Here is an 18,150-nt window from a genome sequence, read left to right as displayed (position 1 = left end):
CCTCTGACAGCGATGCATATACCTGGAGCTCTACCTACCAACCTAGACTGTGAAAGCAATGCCCAGGTTTCTTGCGGCCATTCCATTCGCTCAGCTATCTCCTCAAACGAAATAAAGAATGCCCCTATATCCCTTTCCTCAAACTTCCGAAGATTGTGCACATATTTAAACATTTCCCCACTTGGCTTTAGGTTAGAGGTGGCTGTTTCCACATCAGACCCATCCTCAGCCTTTTAAGCTGATATTCCCTTCCTTTTCCCTTTTCCTCTATTGCTAACTTCTCCCTCTGGAGGTCAAGTTTTCTCATTTCTATCTCTCTTTGAAATGCTCTCTTTCCTTTTCCTTTACCTCTAGCCTTCTAAATTGCAATTCCTTTTCCTTTTCTTTTGCCTCTAATTCAAATTTTTTTTTCATTTGCAGCTGAAGTCTCACTACCTCCAGCTGTGACTCACTAGTTTCAGGTATCCCTTCCAATTTCAAATGCTGTGCTATTATTTCAACTATGTCCGCTTTCTTGGCCCCTGTGGTTAAGCCCAACTGCAACCTGTCTGCCAATTCTGTTAACTGTGCCTTAGTTACTTTTTGTAAATCAATCAGGTTTACATCATCTACTCCCAGAAAAGTCTTAGCTATGGATAAAACCATATTTTCAGTCGAAACCACTTTTAAAATCTCTCAACACTAACTCTTGAGTTCAATGTTCTTATAATTGTAGCCTTAAAACTTAACAACTCCAAACCAATCAAAGAATTAAAAATCCAGCAAAGAGCCCCCAATTTTGTGGCGATATGGCAGGTGGTATTTACCTGGCTGACCAAAACCATGAGGGAAATTTGGCCACGCGATTACAACGATTTTAGAATTTGTATTTATTACGAGAAGGCTTGTGCACTGAAGCCAGAAGTAATGAGTCCACTGCCACCATTAGCGATTTTAAAGATTAAGTTAAAACACTTATTAACAAAAGGAAAAAACAAACACAAAATTACAGTTCACAAAATTTTTACTTAACCAAACTCCCAACTCTACACCCCCTTTAAGGCAACAGTCCAAATAGATTCCAAATTTATAAAGTCATCTAGCAATATTACCACAAGCACCCCCTTGGCAATGGATTTCCAAAAGCTTTTAACACAATTTTGGTTACTGGAATAGCAAACTTCTTCAGCGTGGCTAGAGGCTTTTCAAGTCTTTCACACAGTCGTCTTTCAAGATCTCAGGTGGCCACACCTCACATAGCCTTCCATCCTTCTTTAAATATATTTCTCCCTTTTTTGATCTGTAAATCCCATTGTTTTAGCTTGCCTTTAGAAGCTACTTTTCCCAGAATATAGAATCTTTCATCTTATCATTACGGCCAGCACTTTTGGGAAAAGTCAACATAATCACTTTGCCTTATCTTGTCAGTTGTGAATATTTTTCATGCCCCTTTTGAAAATCAAATACTCCTCCAGGTATCTAAAAATGCAGATTTCATTCTCACTGTCTCTGCTGAGATATCATCATCTTACTCATCTCCATTTTAAATGCCTGTTTTACACTTCACTTCTTTTGCTAATATAGCCCTTAGTCTAACCATAGTTTAACTAAATTAGCGCCTCACTCTCACACTGACGCACACACTGTCTCACACTGACACACACACACACACACACACACACACACACACACACACTCGCCTGCTTTAAAGTATCCCACAGTAATATTAAGAAAAATATGACCATTCCTTGACAGTGGAGGGAGTGAATGTTGAAGGTGATGATGGGGTGCCAAGCAAGTGGACTGCTTTTCTTGGATGGTGTTGAGCTTCAGTGTTGTTGGATCTGCACTGATCCAGGCAAGTGGAGAGTATTCCATCACACTCCTGACTTATGCCTTGTAGATGGTGGACAGATTTGAGGAGTCAGGAAGTGAGTTACTCTCTGCAGAATCCTCAGCCTCTGACCTGCTGTTTAGTGGTAACCTGCCAGGATGTTGATAGTGGGGGATTCAGCAGTGATAATACCATTGAATGTCAGGATGAGATGGTTAGATTATCTTGTTGGAGATGTCCATTGCCTGGCATTTGTGTGGCGTGAATGTTACTTGCCGCTTATCAGCCCAGTCCTGAATGTTGTCCAACTCTTGCTGCATATGAACAGCTTCAGCATTTGAGGAGTCGCAAATGGTGCTGAACGTTGTACAATTATCATTGAACATCCTCACTTCTGATTTTATGATGGAAGGAAGCAGCTGAAGATGGTTGGGCCGAGACACTACCATGAGGAGCTTCTGCAGCGATGTCCTGGAGCTAAGATGACAGACCTCCAACAACCACAACCATCTTTCTTTGTGTTAGGTATGACTCCAACCAATGGAGAGCCCCCATTCCCCCCCCCCGCTTCCCGTTGAAGCCCCAGCAAAACAGGAGTTTAGATGCCACATTCTGTCAAATGCTGCCTTGATACCAAGAGCAGCCACACTCACCTCACCTCTGGAATTCAGATTTGGACCTAGGCTGTAATAAGGTCAGGAGTTGTGGCCCTGGCAGAACCCAAACTGAGCATCATTAAGTGGGTTTTCCTGAATAAGTGCTGCTTGATAGCGCTGTTGACGACCCCTTCCGTCAGTTTGCTGATGATCAAGAGTAAACTGATGGAGTGGTAATTGGCTGTGTTGGGTTTGTCTTCCTTTTTGTGGACAAACAGTCACTGTTGTAATGTTTACACGTAGCAAACCTCCAGAAACAGCTGTGTGATAATGACCTGATAACCTGTTTTTTGTGATGATGATTGAGGGATAAGTAACATTCATGCCACACAAGTGCCAGGCAATGGCCATTTCCAACAAGAGAGAATTTAACCATTGCCCCTTGATATTCAATGGCATTACCACCACTGAATCCCTTGCCATTGACCAAAAACTGAATTACCTTAGCTCTATACATACTGTGGCTACAAGAGCAGGTCAGAGGCTAGGAATCCTGCATTGAGTATCTCACTTCCCGACTCCCCAAAGCCTGTCCACCATCTACAAGGCACAAGTCAGGAGTGTGATGGAATACTCCCCACTTGCCTGGATGAGTGCAACTCCCACAACACTCATTAAGCTTGAGACCATCCAGGACAAAGCAATCCTGCTTGATTGGCACTACATCCACAAACATTCACTCCCTCCACCACCGACACACAGTAACAGCAGTGTGTACCATCTACAAGATTTACTGCAGAAACTCACCAAGGCTCCTTCAAAACCCACGACCACTACCATCTAGAAGGACAAAGGCAGCAGATAGATGGGAACACCACCACCTGGAAGTCCCTCTCCAAGTCACTCACCATCCTGAAAAGGAAATATATCGCCGTTCCTTCACTGTCGCTGGGTCAAAATCCTGGAACTCCCTTCCTAACAGCACTGTGGATGTACCTACACCACATGGACTGCAGCGGTTCAAGAATGTAGCTCATTGCCTTTTCAAGGGCACTGAGGGATGGATAATAAATGCTGGCCTAGCCAACGAAGCCCTCATCCCATAAATGATATTTAAATAAATATTGACCAGGTGACCAAGGAGAACTTTACCGCTCCTCTTCGGAATAGTGCCACGGACTCTATTGCATCTGTTTGAGAGGGCACTAAGGCCAGGCCTCGGTTACAACATTTTATCTGAAAGACAACACCTCCAGCAGTGCAGTGCTCCCTCAGTGCTAACATGAGATATCAGCCTTGATTTTTATGCTCATCACCTGGAGTGGGCCTTGAACCAACAGCCTTCTGACTCAGACAAGAGTACGATCAGTTGAGCCACGACCGATGTAAAGTTGGCTGAGTGAATATTCTGCCACAGGGGAGGCAAGTGAATTTAGATGTTTTGGCATAGCTGTCTAAACTGTGCCCCCAGATCTCTTTCAACTTCAGTGTCCCATTTTGACACCATTCACAGTGTGTCCACTTAGTTCCTTTGCGGAAGATGTCATGCTTGTGCATGTTGCATTTCATCTGATTGTGCCAGTGGTTAGCATTCTTGTTTCTGAATCAAGAATGTTGCAAGTTCAAGTCCAGCTCCAGAAACCTGAGCACAAAAAAACCCACTTGATAGCTCTGTGCCGTATCGAGGAAGAGCTGCACAATTTAAGGAGAAGATAGCACCAGGTGGAGACTGAAGGACGGCAGAGAAGTTCAGTGCCCAGTGTCCTGGCCAATATTTATTCCTCAATCATCTGTTTTTAAAAAAAAACTGGTTGCTGCATTTCTTGCATTACAGCAGTGAATATAATTCATTGGGCTGTACATGCTGAGGTCATTAAAGTGCTCTGTAAATGCAAGAATTGCTGAAGAGACATGCTGTTGAAACTCATCAGGGCAGGCACAAGAATGCCAAATTTCAAAGGGCACAACAGGTTATACTGCACGTGAAAAGGTGCTGATTGGTTGGCAAGTTGATTGTGGTCAAAGCGTCACCATGGAGAATGCACCAGGGAGCTATTGCCTCCCAGGCTTTTGGTTTTAATTCAGGAATGAATATTAAAAAAAAAAAAGCACCATTCTATTATATGTCATTCACATGGTTCTCCACTTTCCTCAACGATGAGTAAGCTGTGACTGTGCTTTCTGGTCTGCATCTTTGTCCACGGTACTTTCTCTTGACTTTACATGTAACCTGTTTCCTTCTGGTTTATTAGACTGTGCTTGGTAACTGTTCATTATTCTAATCTGCTGAGGACATTTAGAGGCTTTCTTACTATTTTTTTTCCATCTTCAGTCTATCGAGTATCCCCATTTAGCTGGTTTCACCAATATGTGTCGTCTCCTTTTTGACAACCCATTCCCTGGTAGCACTGCCGTCCGTCTCTGCTTTCCAACGGCTCTAATTATTATTATTAGTTTTAAAATTCATCCACGGGATGCGGGCCAGCATTTATCACCCGCCCTTAGTTGCCCTTGAGGAGGTGGTGGTAAGCTGCCACCTTGAACCGCTGCAGTCCATGTGGTGTAAGTACACTCATGGTGCTGTTAAGGGAGTTCCCGGATTTCACCCAGAATTTAAAGTTATGATGCCAGGTTACTGACCCATTGGCAAGGGGAGATAGTTTCCTGGAAGTGTGCGCAGTGCAGATTTCACCAGAACTTTAGGAACATAGGAGCAGAGGTAAGTGTGACTGCCTTTGAAATTATTTGACAGAGTGTGGCATCAAGGAGCCCTAAAACTGGAGTCAGTGGGAATTATGGGGAAAACTCCCTGCTGGTTGGAGTCATACCTAGCACAAAGGACGATGGTTGTGGTTGTTGGAGGTCAGTCATCTCAGTTCCAGGACGTCACTGCAGGAGTTCCTCAGGGTAGTGTCCTAGGCACAATCATCTTCAGCTGCCTCATCAATGACTTTCCTTCCATCATAAGGTCAGAAATGGGGATATTCCCTGATGATTGCGCAATATTCAGCACCATTCGCAACTCCTCAGATACTGAAGCAGTCCATGTCCAAATGCAACAAGACCTGGACAATATCCAGGCTTGGGCTGACAAGTGTCAGGCAATGACCATCTCCAACAAGAGAGAATCTAACTATAGCCCCTTGATGTTCAATGGCATTACCATCATTGAATTCCCCCAGTATCAACATCCTGAGGGTTACTATTGACCAGAAACTGAACTGGACTAGCCAAGAGCAGGTCAGAGGCTAGGAATCGTGTGACTAGTAACTCACCTCCTGACTCCCCAAAGCCTGTCCTCCATCCACAAGACGCAAGTCAGGAGTGTGACGGATTACTCCCAGTTGCCTGGATGTGTGTGGCTCCCACAACACTCAAGAAGCTGGACATCGTCCAGGACAAAGCCCGCTTGATTGGCACCATATCCACAAACATTCACCCCCTCCACCACTGACGCACAGTAGCAGCAGTATGTACCATCTACAAGATGCACTGCAGGAATTCACGAACGCTCCTTAGACTGCACCTTCCAAACCCATGACCTCTACCACCTGGAACGGCAAGGGCAGCAGATAGATGGGAACACCACCCTCTGGATGTTCCCCTCCAAGTAACTCACCACCCTGACTTTGAAATATATCGGCCATTCCTTCACTGTCATTGGATCAAAATCCTAGAACTCCCTAACAGCACTGTGGGTGTACCTACACCACATGGAATGCAGTGGTTCAAGAAAGCAGCTCACCTTCTCAAAGGCAACTAGGGATGGGCAATAAATGCTGGCCTAGCCAGTGAAGCCCACATCGTGAAAATGAATTATTTTTAAAAAAGGAACATGCCTTTCAGCTCTTTGAACCTGCTCAACCATTCAGCCAGATCATGGTTGATCTTGTGGTCTGAACTCCACTCCCATAACTCTTGACTATCAAAAATCTGTCTAACTCAGACTTGAATAAATTCAATGAGCTAGCCTCCAGTTTTCTGGAGAAGAGAATTCCACAGACTAATGAACCTCAGAAAAAAATGTTCTCCTCCTCTCCGTCTTAAATGGTAGACCTTCATATGCTTAAACTGTGCCCCTTGGTTCTCGTCTCTCCCACAAGTGGGGGCATCCTGGTATCTACCCTATCAAACCCCCTCAGGATCTTATATGTTTCAATTAGATCGCACCTCATTCTTCTAAACTCCAATGCGTATAGGCCCAACCTGTTCAACCTTTTTCATAACATAAGCCCTTCATCCCAGGAATTGAGTCCAATAAACTTTATGGGAACAATTTTGAGTGCATAAGCAGACTAAAACTGTACACAGTATTCCAGATGCCAAGCCTCTATACAGCTGCAGTAAAACTTCCCTAATTTTATATTCCATTCCCCTTGCAATAAATGCCAACATTCCATTTGCCTTCCTAACCACTTGCGGAACCTGCAGACTAACCTTTTTGATTCATGTACCAGGACTCCCAGATCCCTCTGTACCACCAAGTTCTGCAGTCTGTCTCCATTTAAAGTGTGAGGCTTTTGGGTCTAAAAGGGTTAAATTAAGAGCATAGACTTGACTTGTATTCACTTGCATGTTGAAAAGAGGTGATTTAGTTGAGGTATTTTAAGATGGTTTAAAAGGAAGGACGAGGTTCATAGAGACGTTATTTCTTCTGCTGGGGGAACCCAGACCAAGAGTGGCACAAGACTTGCAGTCTTTTGTCAAGTATTCTCTTTCTTCAATTTGTCTTAATGCAGTTGTATGTAATTCCTTTGCTTCGTGTAGGAAACTTTGGAAAATGTGAAGAAATGCAAGAACTTCCTTGCAACGTTAATTAAACTGGCTTCCAGTGGATCCCACTCACCACAAATGTCTGGTAACGTGAAGACTTTAGTGCAGAAATTACTGGTGAGATTAGTTTCCCTTTAACATTATCTACGTCTGCTCTTTTTGATAACTTTTCAACAGATAAATAATTTGGATATTGCTGAAAGGAGGGACATGTTGCTGAAGCTTTCCATCTTGTACTCATCAGGGCAAACACACCAGAATGCAGAATTTTGTAACGCGCCTCATTTACGCTGGTTAGAAGCAGCGTACATTCATATGCCGAGACCTAATTTCAATAAATGAAAGTAATACCCTCAAGCCTTGTACCTGTTTTGAATCACCCAGGAGCTTGCAGAGCCCCTAGTTCCCTGTTTGGCCAGGGTGTTGTCATGGAGAAACAATCAGAGTTGATTTGCCAACCAGTCAGTGCCTTTTTCCCCCTGTAGTATAAATTGTTGTGATAGTTTGAAAAGCTTTGGCAGTATGTCTCTTATCGAATTGAATGGGACTGTGGGACGTAAGTTTTGTGTGTCTCTCTGCGCGTGTATCTTACACACCCTCACCCATATGTGGGCGAGCTGTTGGTGCTTTTGCGCAAAAGCCGTGTTTCAGTGGGGCTTGCAGTACCCACTGAGCAATTGCTTATTCTCTAACAGAGCAATGTAACTTCATTGTACTTTGGAGCTCTACCACATTCGTAGACATAGGTGGAAATAAAGATACGTAGCAGGGCAAATAAATTATGTTAATGAGGAGTTAGTTTTCCTGATGGTACTCCTTTAGGAGGTGACCCTGTATCCAGATTGCAGTCCCAAAGGCATGGAGGCAAATTCTTGATTTCAGTGTGATTTTGAAGATTAAGCAGACCTGGCAGGATTGAAATGAAATTTTTTTGCCTATTACGCCAAGCTTGGGAACAACAACTTATATTCATTATAGCACCTTTAGGATAATAAAATGTCCCACGACACATACAGGATCTTTATAAAACACAGTGTGACACCAAGCCACTCAGTGATATTGGGTCACATGACCAGAAGCTTGGTCGAAGAGTTGGACTTTGAGGAGAGTGCCTTAAAGGAAAAAAGTGAGGTGGCGAGGTAAAGAAGCTTAGAGAGGAAATTCCAGCGCTTGAGGCATGACCGTCCATGGTGGAGCAATAAAAATCAGGGGTGCACAAGAGGCCAGAATTACAGGAGCACAGAGATCTTGGAGGGTTGTGGGGCTAGGGTTGTGTACAGAGACATGGAGGAGGTAAGGCCTTGGGATATGAAAACTAGAGTGAGATTTTTTTTTAAAAAACAGGTCCAGTGGCAAAAGAGTCAGTGAGATTTTTTGTGCAGAAAAACTGATGTAGGCTACTGACAAAAGTAAGAAGGAACACAGGAAAGCAAGTAGGCCATTCAGCCCCTCCAACCTGTTCTGCTGAATTAGAGCATGGCTGATATATCTCAGCTTCATCTATCAGCTTTGGGTCCATAACCCTGAATTGTCTTGTCTAACAAATCTATCGATTATTGCTGAAAAAAGAGACATGTTGAAGCTTTTCATCTTGTCTTCATCAGGACACTTCACAAGAATACCAATACAAGGGGGAAAAAAACAATTTACACTGTATGTGAAGAGAGTGCTGATTGGAATCCAATTGGCAGAGGCATTGCCATGGAATATGCAACAGTGATAGTGACTGACGGTTAACTGTCAGGCATTGTTTGAAATTTAAACCAGGTAGTTTGATGCTGATTGGTCAAGGAATGAGGAATGAGTCAGCGAATGGCTGTCACTTATTTTGTTTAGCTGAAACTGGTGCAATGTATATACATGTTCTTTCTGTCTGCAAAGAACAGGTCCCTGTGTATTAATATGTAGCTTCCAATACATGCAACTACACCATACTGCGTGCCCGACTGACTATCTTAAATTGGTTGTCAGCGTGATTGTTAGCACACTGAGGATTATTCAGCAAATGTCATCCAAATGTGGAATCACATCTAATGTTGTACAGTGTGTTTTGAGTTTTGCAAGCACGGGCTGGTTGGGTACGGCCTGTACCTGACCCATTATGAACAGCAGGTGGGACATGCTGTTTGACATGATCTGCCTGTCTTTGGGGTGTACGATCTACATACCTAGCATCACACTGGCACTGAAATTCATATACCGCGTTACTCATTTGTGTGGTAAGCACACTGTCTTTTTGGCTTGATGGCAGCATCCTGTTAGTGGCAAATACCACTTGTTGCTACTGCGTAGTAGCAGTGTGAAACAGCAAGTCTCACTTGTTGCTCAAATTTTTGACATATGCAAACTCATGAATGGCCTAAGGCCGTCACGTTCAGCCCTGAAAAGTGCCCAGTCTACCTCACCTTGCCCTTCCAGGGTAATCTATCTCAAAAATTTGGCCGTTCAACTCAAACAGCATGTCCCAGCCCCTGTTCACAATGGTACAGACTGTATCCAACCAGCCCGTGCTTGCAAGACTCGAAAGACAGTGTCTGACATTAGTTATGATTTCACGATTGAGCAACATTTGCTAAATAATCCTCAATGTGCTAAGAAGTACACTGACAACCAATTTAAGATTCACTCGGGCTTGTAGTGTGGCACATTTGTGTGAAGTGGAAGCAACATATGTTCATACACAGGGCCCTGTTCTTTGCAGACAGAAAGAACATGTACACACATTGCACCTGTTTCAGCTAAACAAAATAAGTAACAGCCATTCGCTGACTCATTAGTCAAGGCATTGCCCTGAGGAATTCAGGGTCAAGCTGTCCGGGTTTAAATTTCAGACAGTGCTTGACAGTTAACTGTCAGTCATCGTCAGTGGTGCATTCTCCATGGCAATGCATCTGCCAATCAGTCTACTTGTCGACCAGTCAGCACTCTCTTCACATACAGTATAAATTATTTTCCTCTCATATTAGTATTCTTGTAAAGTGTCCTGATGAGTGCAAGATGAAAAGCTTTGACGTGTCTCTTTTATAAGCAATACTCCAGTTCTGTGCTACCAACCGACTAATTCTATCAATCTTGGTTTTAAAGTTTTCCATTAACCTAGCCATGAACCTTCTATGTTGAGAGTAGCAATTTAAAAAAAAATGCATTTTATAGTGCCTTTTAAAACCTCAGAACATTTCACCGCCAATGAAGTGCTTCTGAAGTGCAGTCACTGCAGTATTGTAAACTTACACATCAGTTCTGAAATTTGACTGCAGGACTATCTTTAAAGCAGAGCCTCCAATCTAATTTGTTAATCTGTTATATGTGGGAAGCTCGAACAAACTTGATTTTCACTAAGGCTATTTCATCTGATATTAAACATACGGTACAATTTGTGTTGCGCTGCTTAGGCTCTGATTTTGCTGCTGTAGGTTGGAGTACCCAAATCTCCATGCTGTTCTCTTTCAGCATTCTTGTTGAAGTAATAAATAGATCTGAGCAAAGTTTTAGTCAATTTATTATGCCATCATAAAGTGTATAATTGTGGAATGCAATCTGTTTTCCTTCAGGATGGGAAGGTGGAAGTAGAGGAGTTCACAAACCAGTTATACAAAGAACTCAAGTCTTCACCACAGCCTTACCTTGTGCCTTTTCTTAAGGTAACCATAATATTAGCTTGCTATGATGTGGCAGATTTTAAAGCTTGAAGCTATTATATCACACTTCAGCTACATGGATAAATTGGAGAAGCTGAGACTGTTCTCCTTGGAGAAGAGAAAGCTGAGACGAGATTTGATAGAGGCGTTCAAGATCATAGGGGGTGGGTTTGGACAGGATAGATGGGGACAAACTGTTCCCGTTGATGGAAGGGTCAGGAACCAGGGAGTGGTTATTTAAGATGACCAGTGACATGAAGAAAATAGCTTTTATGCAGCGAGTGGTTAGGATCTGGAATGCACTGCTGTAGCGGTGTAGTGGAGATAGAGTCAATCAAGACCTTCAGAAGAGGATTGGATCATTATCTGAGAAGGAAAGCTGGCAGGCTATGGGTAAAGGGTGGGGGAGTGGCATCAGATCAGTTGTTCTTGCGAAGAACAGACATAAACACAATGGGCTGACTGGCCACCACCTATTCCCAAGCCATTCTGTGATTCCACTTACACTAACCCCTTTGCATGGATGGAAAGCAGCTTTCATTGTATATTAATTTTAAGTTGATTGGCAAAAGAGCCAATGAGTGGTTAGGATTTGGAATGCAATGCCTGATAAAGTGATGGATACAAATTGGGTAGTAGCTTCCAGGTGAAAACTAGATGCTTGGAAGGAGAAAAGTTTGCAGGGAAACGTGAAAATAGGAACAGGAGCAGGAGCAGGCCATTCGGCCCCTCAGGCCTGCTCTGCCATTTAACTAGATCATGGCTAATCTTCTACCTCAACATCATCTTCCTGCACTATTCCCATATCCTTTGATGTCATTGGTATGTATAGAAATGTATCAACCTCTGCTTTGAACATACTCAATGAATGAACTTCCACAACCCTCTGGGGTAGAGAATTCCAAAGATTTACCGCCCCACCGAGTGAAGAAATTCTTCCTCATCTCGGTCCTAAATGGCCTATCTCTTATTCTGAGACTCTGTTCCTTGGTCCTAGACCCTCCAAACAGGGGAAGCGTCCATTGTAAGAATTTTGTACACTTCAATGAGATCACCTCTTTCTTCTAAACTCTAGAGAATACAGGCCCAGTCTCCTCAAACTTTCTGCATAAAACAATCCTGCCGTCCCAGGGATTAGTCTGCTGAACCTTTGTTGCACTCCCTCTATGGCAAGTATATCCTTCCTTTGGTAAGGAGACTAACACTGCACACACTGTTCCAGGTGTGGTCTTACCATGGGTCTATACAACTGCGAGATTTCCTTACTCCTATACTTGAATCACTTGCTAACATACTATTTGCCTTCCTACTTGCTTGTTGCACCTGCATGTTAGCTTTCAGTGACTTGAACAAAAGCCCCCAAGTCCTTTTGGACATCAACACTTCTCAATCTCTCCCTATTTAAGAAATACTCTGCATTTCTCTTTTTCCAACCAAAATGGATAACTTTCACATTTTTCCACACAAAAGAGCAGGCAGTGGGATCAAGTGGATTGCTCTTCATAAGAACCAGCACAGACTTGACAGGCCGAATGGCTGCTTCCTATTCCATAATGGAGACCACAGAGTGAGCTGAAACCATGAGGCACTTTGCCCTCTGCACAAAACTGTCACCTAGTGGTTTGAGCTCCGAGGCGAGTGGTATAACTCCATTTGGCAAATGAGACAGACCATCCTGTGATGTATCATCATACTTTCGTTAATTGTCGAGCAATTTGAACATTGAAACAGTTGGATTTATGTGAAATGTGCGAGACCATTAACTCGCTTTGGTTGTGAGATAACCTGTACACAGTCATAGACCTTCATTTTGTTCTGTAATTTGAGCCTCTATAGTCCGTGCCAAAGCCTGAAGCGCCGTTTAAATAAAGTTGCTGAAGGCTCGCCTCCCAAGGATGCATACTGAATCTGTCAACAATCCTTTGTGCAAGCTTTCCTTAAACTTAAATATAGGTTCTCCAGTGTAGTTTACAAGTTACTCTTTCTGTAACCAAGTGCCAAGGGTTTACTCAGCCCCTGCTGAGTCTTTTCAGCATTTTCTGTTGTTATTTCACATTTCCATCATCTGCAGTGTTTCACTTTTGAACAACAGCTTATATTGCTATAGCACCTTTTAACCTAGTTAAAAAGCTCCACAGCACATCATTGAAGCAATTATCCAACAAAATTTGACGTTGAGCCACAGAAGGAGATATTGGAACAAGTGACCAAAAATGTGGCTAGGGGGTAGGTTTTAAATAGTCTTAAAAGGAGGAGAGAAGTGGAGGGGTTTAGGGAGGGAATTCCAGCGCTTAGTCCCCAGGCAGCTGAAGGAGCATCCTCCATTGGTGGTAGTAATGAAAATTGTGGATGCTTAAGAGGCCAGAATTGGAGAAATTCAGTGGTCTCGGAGGATTTTACTGACATGGGGAGGGGGCGAGAATAGTATCTATGGATACTTAAATAAGTAAAGAATTAACAAAGTGAGCATTGATCCTATAGAAAGTGAGTCTGGGGAATTAATATTGAAAAATAGAAATGGTGGATGAACTGAACAGGTATTTTGAATTGCTCTTCACTATAGAGGATACAAATAACATCCCAGAAATAGCTGTGAATCAGGAATTGGAAGTGGTCTGCTCCTGCATTTGTATGTTTGTATGTATTTATATGACATAGGTGGTTAGATGACAAATGATTCTCTACATTGTTCCCATGCACCCATTGAAGAATAGATTAAAGTATGAACTTTATGTACAAACATTAAGTCAAGTGTTCAGTTCTGCCAATAGTTTTGACTTGAGAAATAAAAATCAGTGCAAAGTTTTGTGGTGTGGTTGGAGAGGGACAGAATCCTTGGGCACAGTGCTGTTGTCCTGAGCCACAGGTAAAGAAGGAAGTGCTTTATGACTCACTGTTTTGTGCAATGTGCACATTGACTAACCAAAAACATTCTATGTCATTACAATCGTCTTTAGGCATCTTTGAAAATCAAGCACCACAAGTTCCAATTATATTTTAATTAAAACCATAATTCAATAAAATTTACAGATAGAAGCGGCCTTTCAGCTTCACATGAACATTTCTGCTCCACATAAGCCTCCTCCCACCCTACTTCACCTCACCCTATCAGCATAATCTTCTACTCCTTTTTCTCTCATGTATTTGTCTGGCTTCCTCTTAAATGCATCTGCTATTCAGCACAACCACTCCATGTGGTAGGGGGTTCCACTTTCTAACCACTCTTTGGGTAGTTTCTCCAGAATTCCCTTTTGGATTTATTAATGCCTGCCTTGGATTTATATTTCCTGGTTTCATGCTCTCACCCAAGTGGAAATTTTGACATCTATCCTATCAAACACACCCATATTTTTATAGACCTCTATCATGTCATATTTCGAGAGAAAAGAGCTCCAGCCGTTGTACTTTTTCAGTTCTGGTCTCACCTTAGTAAAGATTTTTTGCACACTGACCAATGCCTCTATATCCTCTTTATTATATGGGGTTCAGAATTGGATTTATATTCTCTGGAATTTAGAAGTATGAGGGGTGATCTCATTGAAGTATGCTGGATTCTAAAGGGGCTTGATAGTTTAGACAGGTGGAGAGGTTGCTTCCTCTGACTGGGAATCCAGAATGCAGGGATGCAGTTTCAGGATAAGGGGCTCATCATAAGCGATGAGAAATTTCTTCACTCAAGAGTGCTGTGAATCTGGAATTCTCATCTTTATGCTCCATCGTTGAGTTTACTTAAGGCAGTGATAGACAGATTTTTGGTGTTTCAGGTAATCAAGGGATACGGGGAGCAGGTGAGTAAGTGGAGTTGAAGCCCAAGATCAGTTCTGATTGTACTGAATGGCAGAGCAGGCTCGATGGGTCGTGTGGTGTTACAGTCCCCCTGGAGACCAATGACTTTTAGATTAATTTCTTAACGACCAATGGAAAGAATCGAAAAACAAGGTTTCACTTTCTAAGACTTTTACTGTGGCAAGCAAACTAAAATCAACATAAATAATTTAACGGCTCCTAATACCTCAAATTAAAGAGACACTTTTGCATTAACCAACGAATGTAATTTAAATATGCCGAAAGAAACCTTTTCATTGTGCACCATGCTTCTGGCAGATATGTAACATTACAGGAGTAGCCTCACAGTCATTCTCAGCTCACCAGTGGAATTTCATTTCTCCTCGCCACACCGGCTCAAAGCTTCTGTCTAATCAGGCTGTCTTTTTCCAAGCACAGTTAACACCATCAAGGCACACTTCAACAATTCCCTGTTCTTTAAATCTTCAGGAGCCTCGTCTGCTCTATTTCATTTTCTTTGGAAAGAAATCGAACTCTCAAAAGCATCCTGCTTGGCTGTTAACATAACAGTTCACCCGGCTTTCCCATAGCACTAGCTCCATTGTCTGCCTCTCAAACAATAGATGTCGTTTTCCTGTGAGACTGTGAAAGGTGTTAAACTGTCTCCGTTTGTGTCTCTCTGCCCGTGGCAACTGGGTCAGCTTGGGCATTTCCCAGAACTGAGGTGTTTATCAGGAATTCACAATCCAATCCCGCTTCCCCCCCCCCCCCAATTCCTTTTCAGAACATTTCATTTTACCTTAAGTTAAAGGGGATATTTTGAAAAATAATCGTTTTGCGAAGTTCGATGTTCATAACTCCTCCCCCTAAAAATTATTTAACTATCAAAACACAACAATTTTAACATTTTAACAACTAACTGATTACACAGGCACAGTTAACAGTTTCCCTCTTGTCATAACTTCACTGTTAAAAATTGTCTTGGCAATATTTTAAGGCTTAACCCACACCAAAACCAACCGAATGCAACAATTGGGATTTCAAGTCCAATTCGAGAGAGTTCTTGTAAATGAAGCTTTATTTTACTACTGATCTATTCACTTTCTTCTAATAAATACAAAAAAAATCCTCTTTTTTTGTTTTGAGTAGCCTGTATAGTTTTTTCATGTCCTTGGTTACAAGATGGTGCCCTGGTTATACATTCTTCATGTTGCTGTTTAAAATCTCTGTTGGACTATGCAAAGTCTGGACCCCAGGATAGTAATTGTGATGGGCCTCAAGGTTTCACAATTTGTTTGATCTGATTAATTTTGCTAAGAACAACATTACTGATTACTGGCAAACCATCTTACTTTGAGTACTGGTGACTGTGAATTGGAATCCAAGGAGAAACCCCCTGTTGTATGGCTTCTTACCATCTGGATTCAGCAATTTCCTTTGTCCTTCTTTAAAGCCAGACACTAAATTATCATCAGGGTTTTGACTCTGACCCACTCTGTTCAGTTTTTAAATTTGTGATCTCCATTTTCTTCTGTGTCTGCATGGTTTTTTTAATGTCCAGTGCTTTGAATAAAGTTTCAACCAGTCCTTCATAACAATTGAATTCACCTCATCCCGTCTAAATTCTGTATCATTTTTAACTTTATGTTCTTTTCCCTGATTTAATACTTGGGTTTTCTTTCCAGGAGACACAGTTTTAACACTGCCTCCTTTTGTGCAAGCAGTTCATTTTCTGTTGAGTAAAATCCTTTGTAGCTGCTTTAAGAACTTGGGTAAGGTTATTTTGATGCCTAGCTAAGAGAGCCTGCTACTCTTTTTTTTATTTCATGAATTTTTATCATTTCTGTCTGTCCTCTCATTGAATTCGAGCCTTGCCTAATTCCTTTCTAGCAAGAGAAATTGCCTCTTCATTCTGAAGTTTTAATTTGTGTTCAAGGACATGTATCGTTCCTTACAGCTCTGTAGGGTAGAACTTTACAGCCCCAATGTGGCCAACTGTTCAAAACGCCATTGACTTCAGGATTGGAGGATCCTACCAGTGAGAAGGGCTGTAAAATTCCGCTCTTAGTGTCAGCACGGATTTCAAACTTCCCCCCCCCCACCTTCTTTCAAGCGCCCCTTTCCTTTGAGTACTGTTGCTACCTGCTTTGCTACACCTTGCTCATGTTTTCCTGCATTTTTCATTCACATGGCTTTAACTCGCCTCTAACTGCCATTAACTTTTTCTTTTCAGCCTGATGTTCCCAATATCTTTTTACAATTAGGCTGAGTTTCTGACTCTTTGAACACATCTTTCGTCAAAAAATTAATTCTCGCAGCAAATTTATGGAAAGCCATTGATTCTTTAAGGTCACAAGCCTTTCCCATTACAAATGAAGTTTCAACAGCCTCAAATCTCGGAGATTTGTTTGATTTTTAGTTTAGGGATCAGGAAGTATTGGTGGTAGAACTTAGCTCCATCCACTTGATTTCCTGAGAGAGGAAGTTCACAACTAGAGAGGTTTATTTCCATCTCCAGACGTGAACATCATGATGAGATCAGCATTGGTTTCCCTGAGAAGTTGTGGTGTGAGCCACCTTCCTGAACTGCTGTGTTGCATTTCAATGCAACTGGGTGAGTCGCTAAAGGAATTTAGTGAACCAGTTGTAGTTTTAAGAAAAATCTGATAGCTTTGTGGTCACTTGGTGGGTGGAAAAGTACTAAATTCAAATTGTTTCATCGCCATAGTGAGATTCTCTGGATGATTAGTCCTAGCCAGTGGGTTACTAATCCGGGAACATATTGGGGAAGAGGGTACAGGCAACGAAGAGAGCAGGATGATAGGTGAATGGATTTTTCCTTGAGTGCTTTTTGATTTCAGTGTAACCAAGTGTCTCTCTGTCTGTTCTGAGAATAGTCAGTGGTGGAGATCCAGCACTACAGCATGCAGGGGAGGCGGTGGTGTAGTGGTATTGCACTGGACCAGTAATCCAGAAACCCAAGGTAATGCTCTGGGGATCCGGGTTCAAATCCCACCACGACAGAATTTGAATCCAGTAAAAATCCTGAATTAGAAATATCATGATGACTATGAAACCATTGCTCATTGTCATAAAAACCCATCACTAATGTCCATTAGGGAAGGAAACCAGTCATCCCTACCTGGCCTGGCGACTCTTGAATGCCCTCTGAACAAGCGCAATTGTGGGTGGGTAATAAATGCTGGCCAAACCAGCGACACCCACATCCCATGGATGAATAATAAAAAAAGTAACTAATGAACATTCCGTTGCTGAAACTGAATGGGTCCCGGTTGCCGTTCCTGCAGTTGATCCACTTTACATGGGGTGGATGTGAAAGTAAGGAAATTTAAGAGAGACTCAAATTTTGCATCTCGTTAAAGACTGGGTTTAAATCTGCAAATGAGACGTGCTTAGGAGAGGTGAGAAATACAAAGCCGAGTCATGTAATATATGTTCCTAACCTTCTACTCGTTCCACATGTACTTGCCTTAAGCAACTGATTTAATCCCCCTCTCTGTTGGGAACGTGCTGGGGAAACGTA

General features: G+C 42.3%; 1 protein-coding gene across 1 annotated transcript in view; it reads left to right on the top strand.

Moving 5' to 3' along the window:
- Positions 1-18,150, top strand: part of LOC121278865 (transcription initiation factor TFIID subunit 4-like) — a 164,133-nt gene that overhangs the window by 22,473 nt on the left and 123,510 nt on the right. The window contains exons 5-6 of the mRNA XM_041189322.1: positions 7,177-7,299; positions 10,734-10,823. Of these exons, the coding sequence (XP_041045256.1) occupies positions 7,177-7,299; positions 10,734-10,823 (213 nt within the window). The remainder of the gene's footprint in view (positions 1-7,176; positions 7,300-10,733; positions 10,824-18,150) is intronic.

This window comes from Carcharodon carcharias, chromosome 6 (genome assembly GCF_017639515.1).
Source record: "Carcharodon carcharias isolate sCarCar2 chromosome 6, sCarCar2.pri, whole genome shotgun sequence".
In the NCBI taxonomy this organism is placed as follows: domain Eukaryota; kingdom Metazoa; phylum Chordata; class Chondrichthyes; order Lamniformes; family Lamnidae; genus Carcharodon; species Carcharodon carcharias.
Note: the sequence above shows the minus strand (reverse complement) of the source record. Positions and strands in the feature narration are given on the sequence as shown.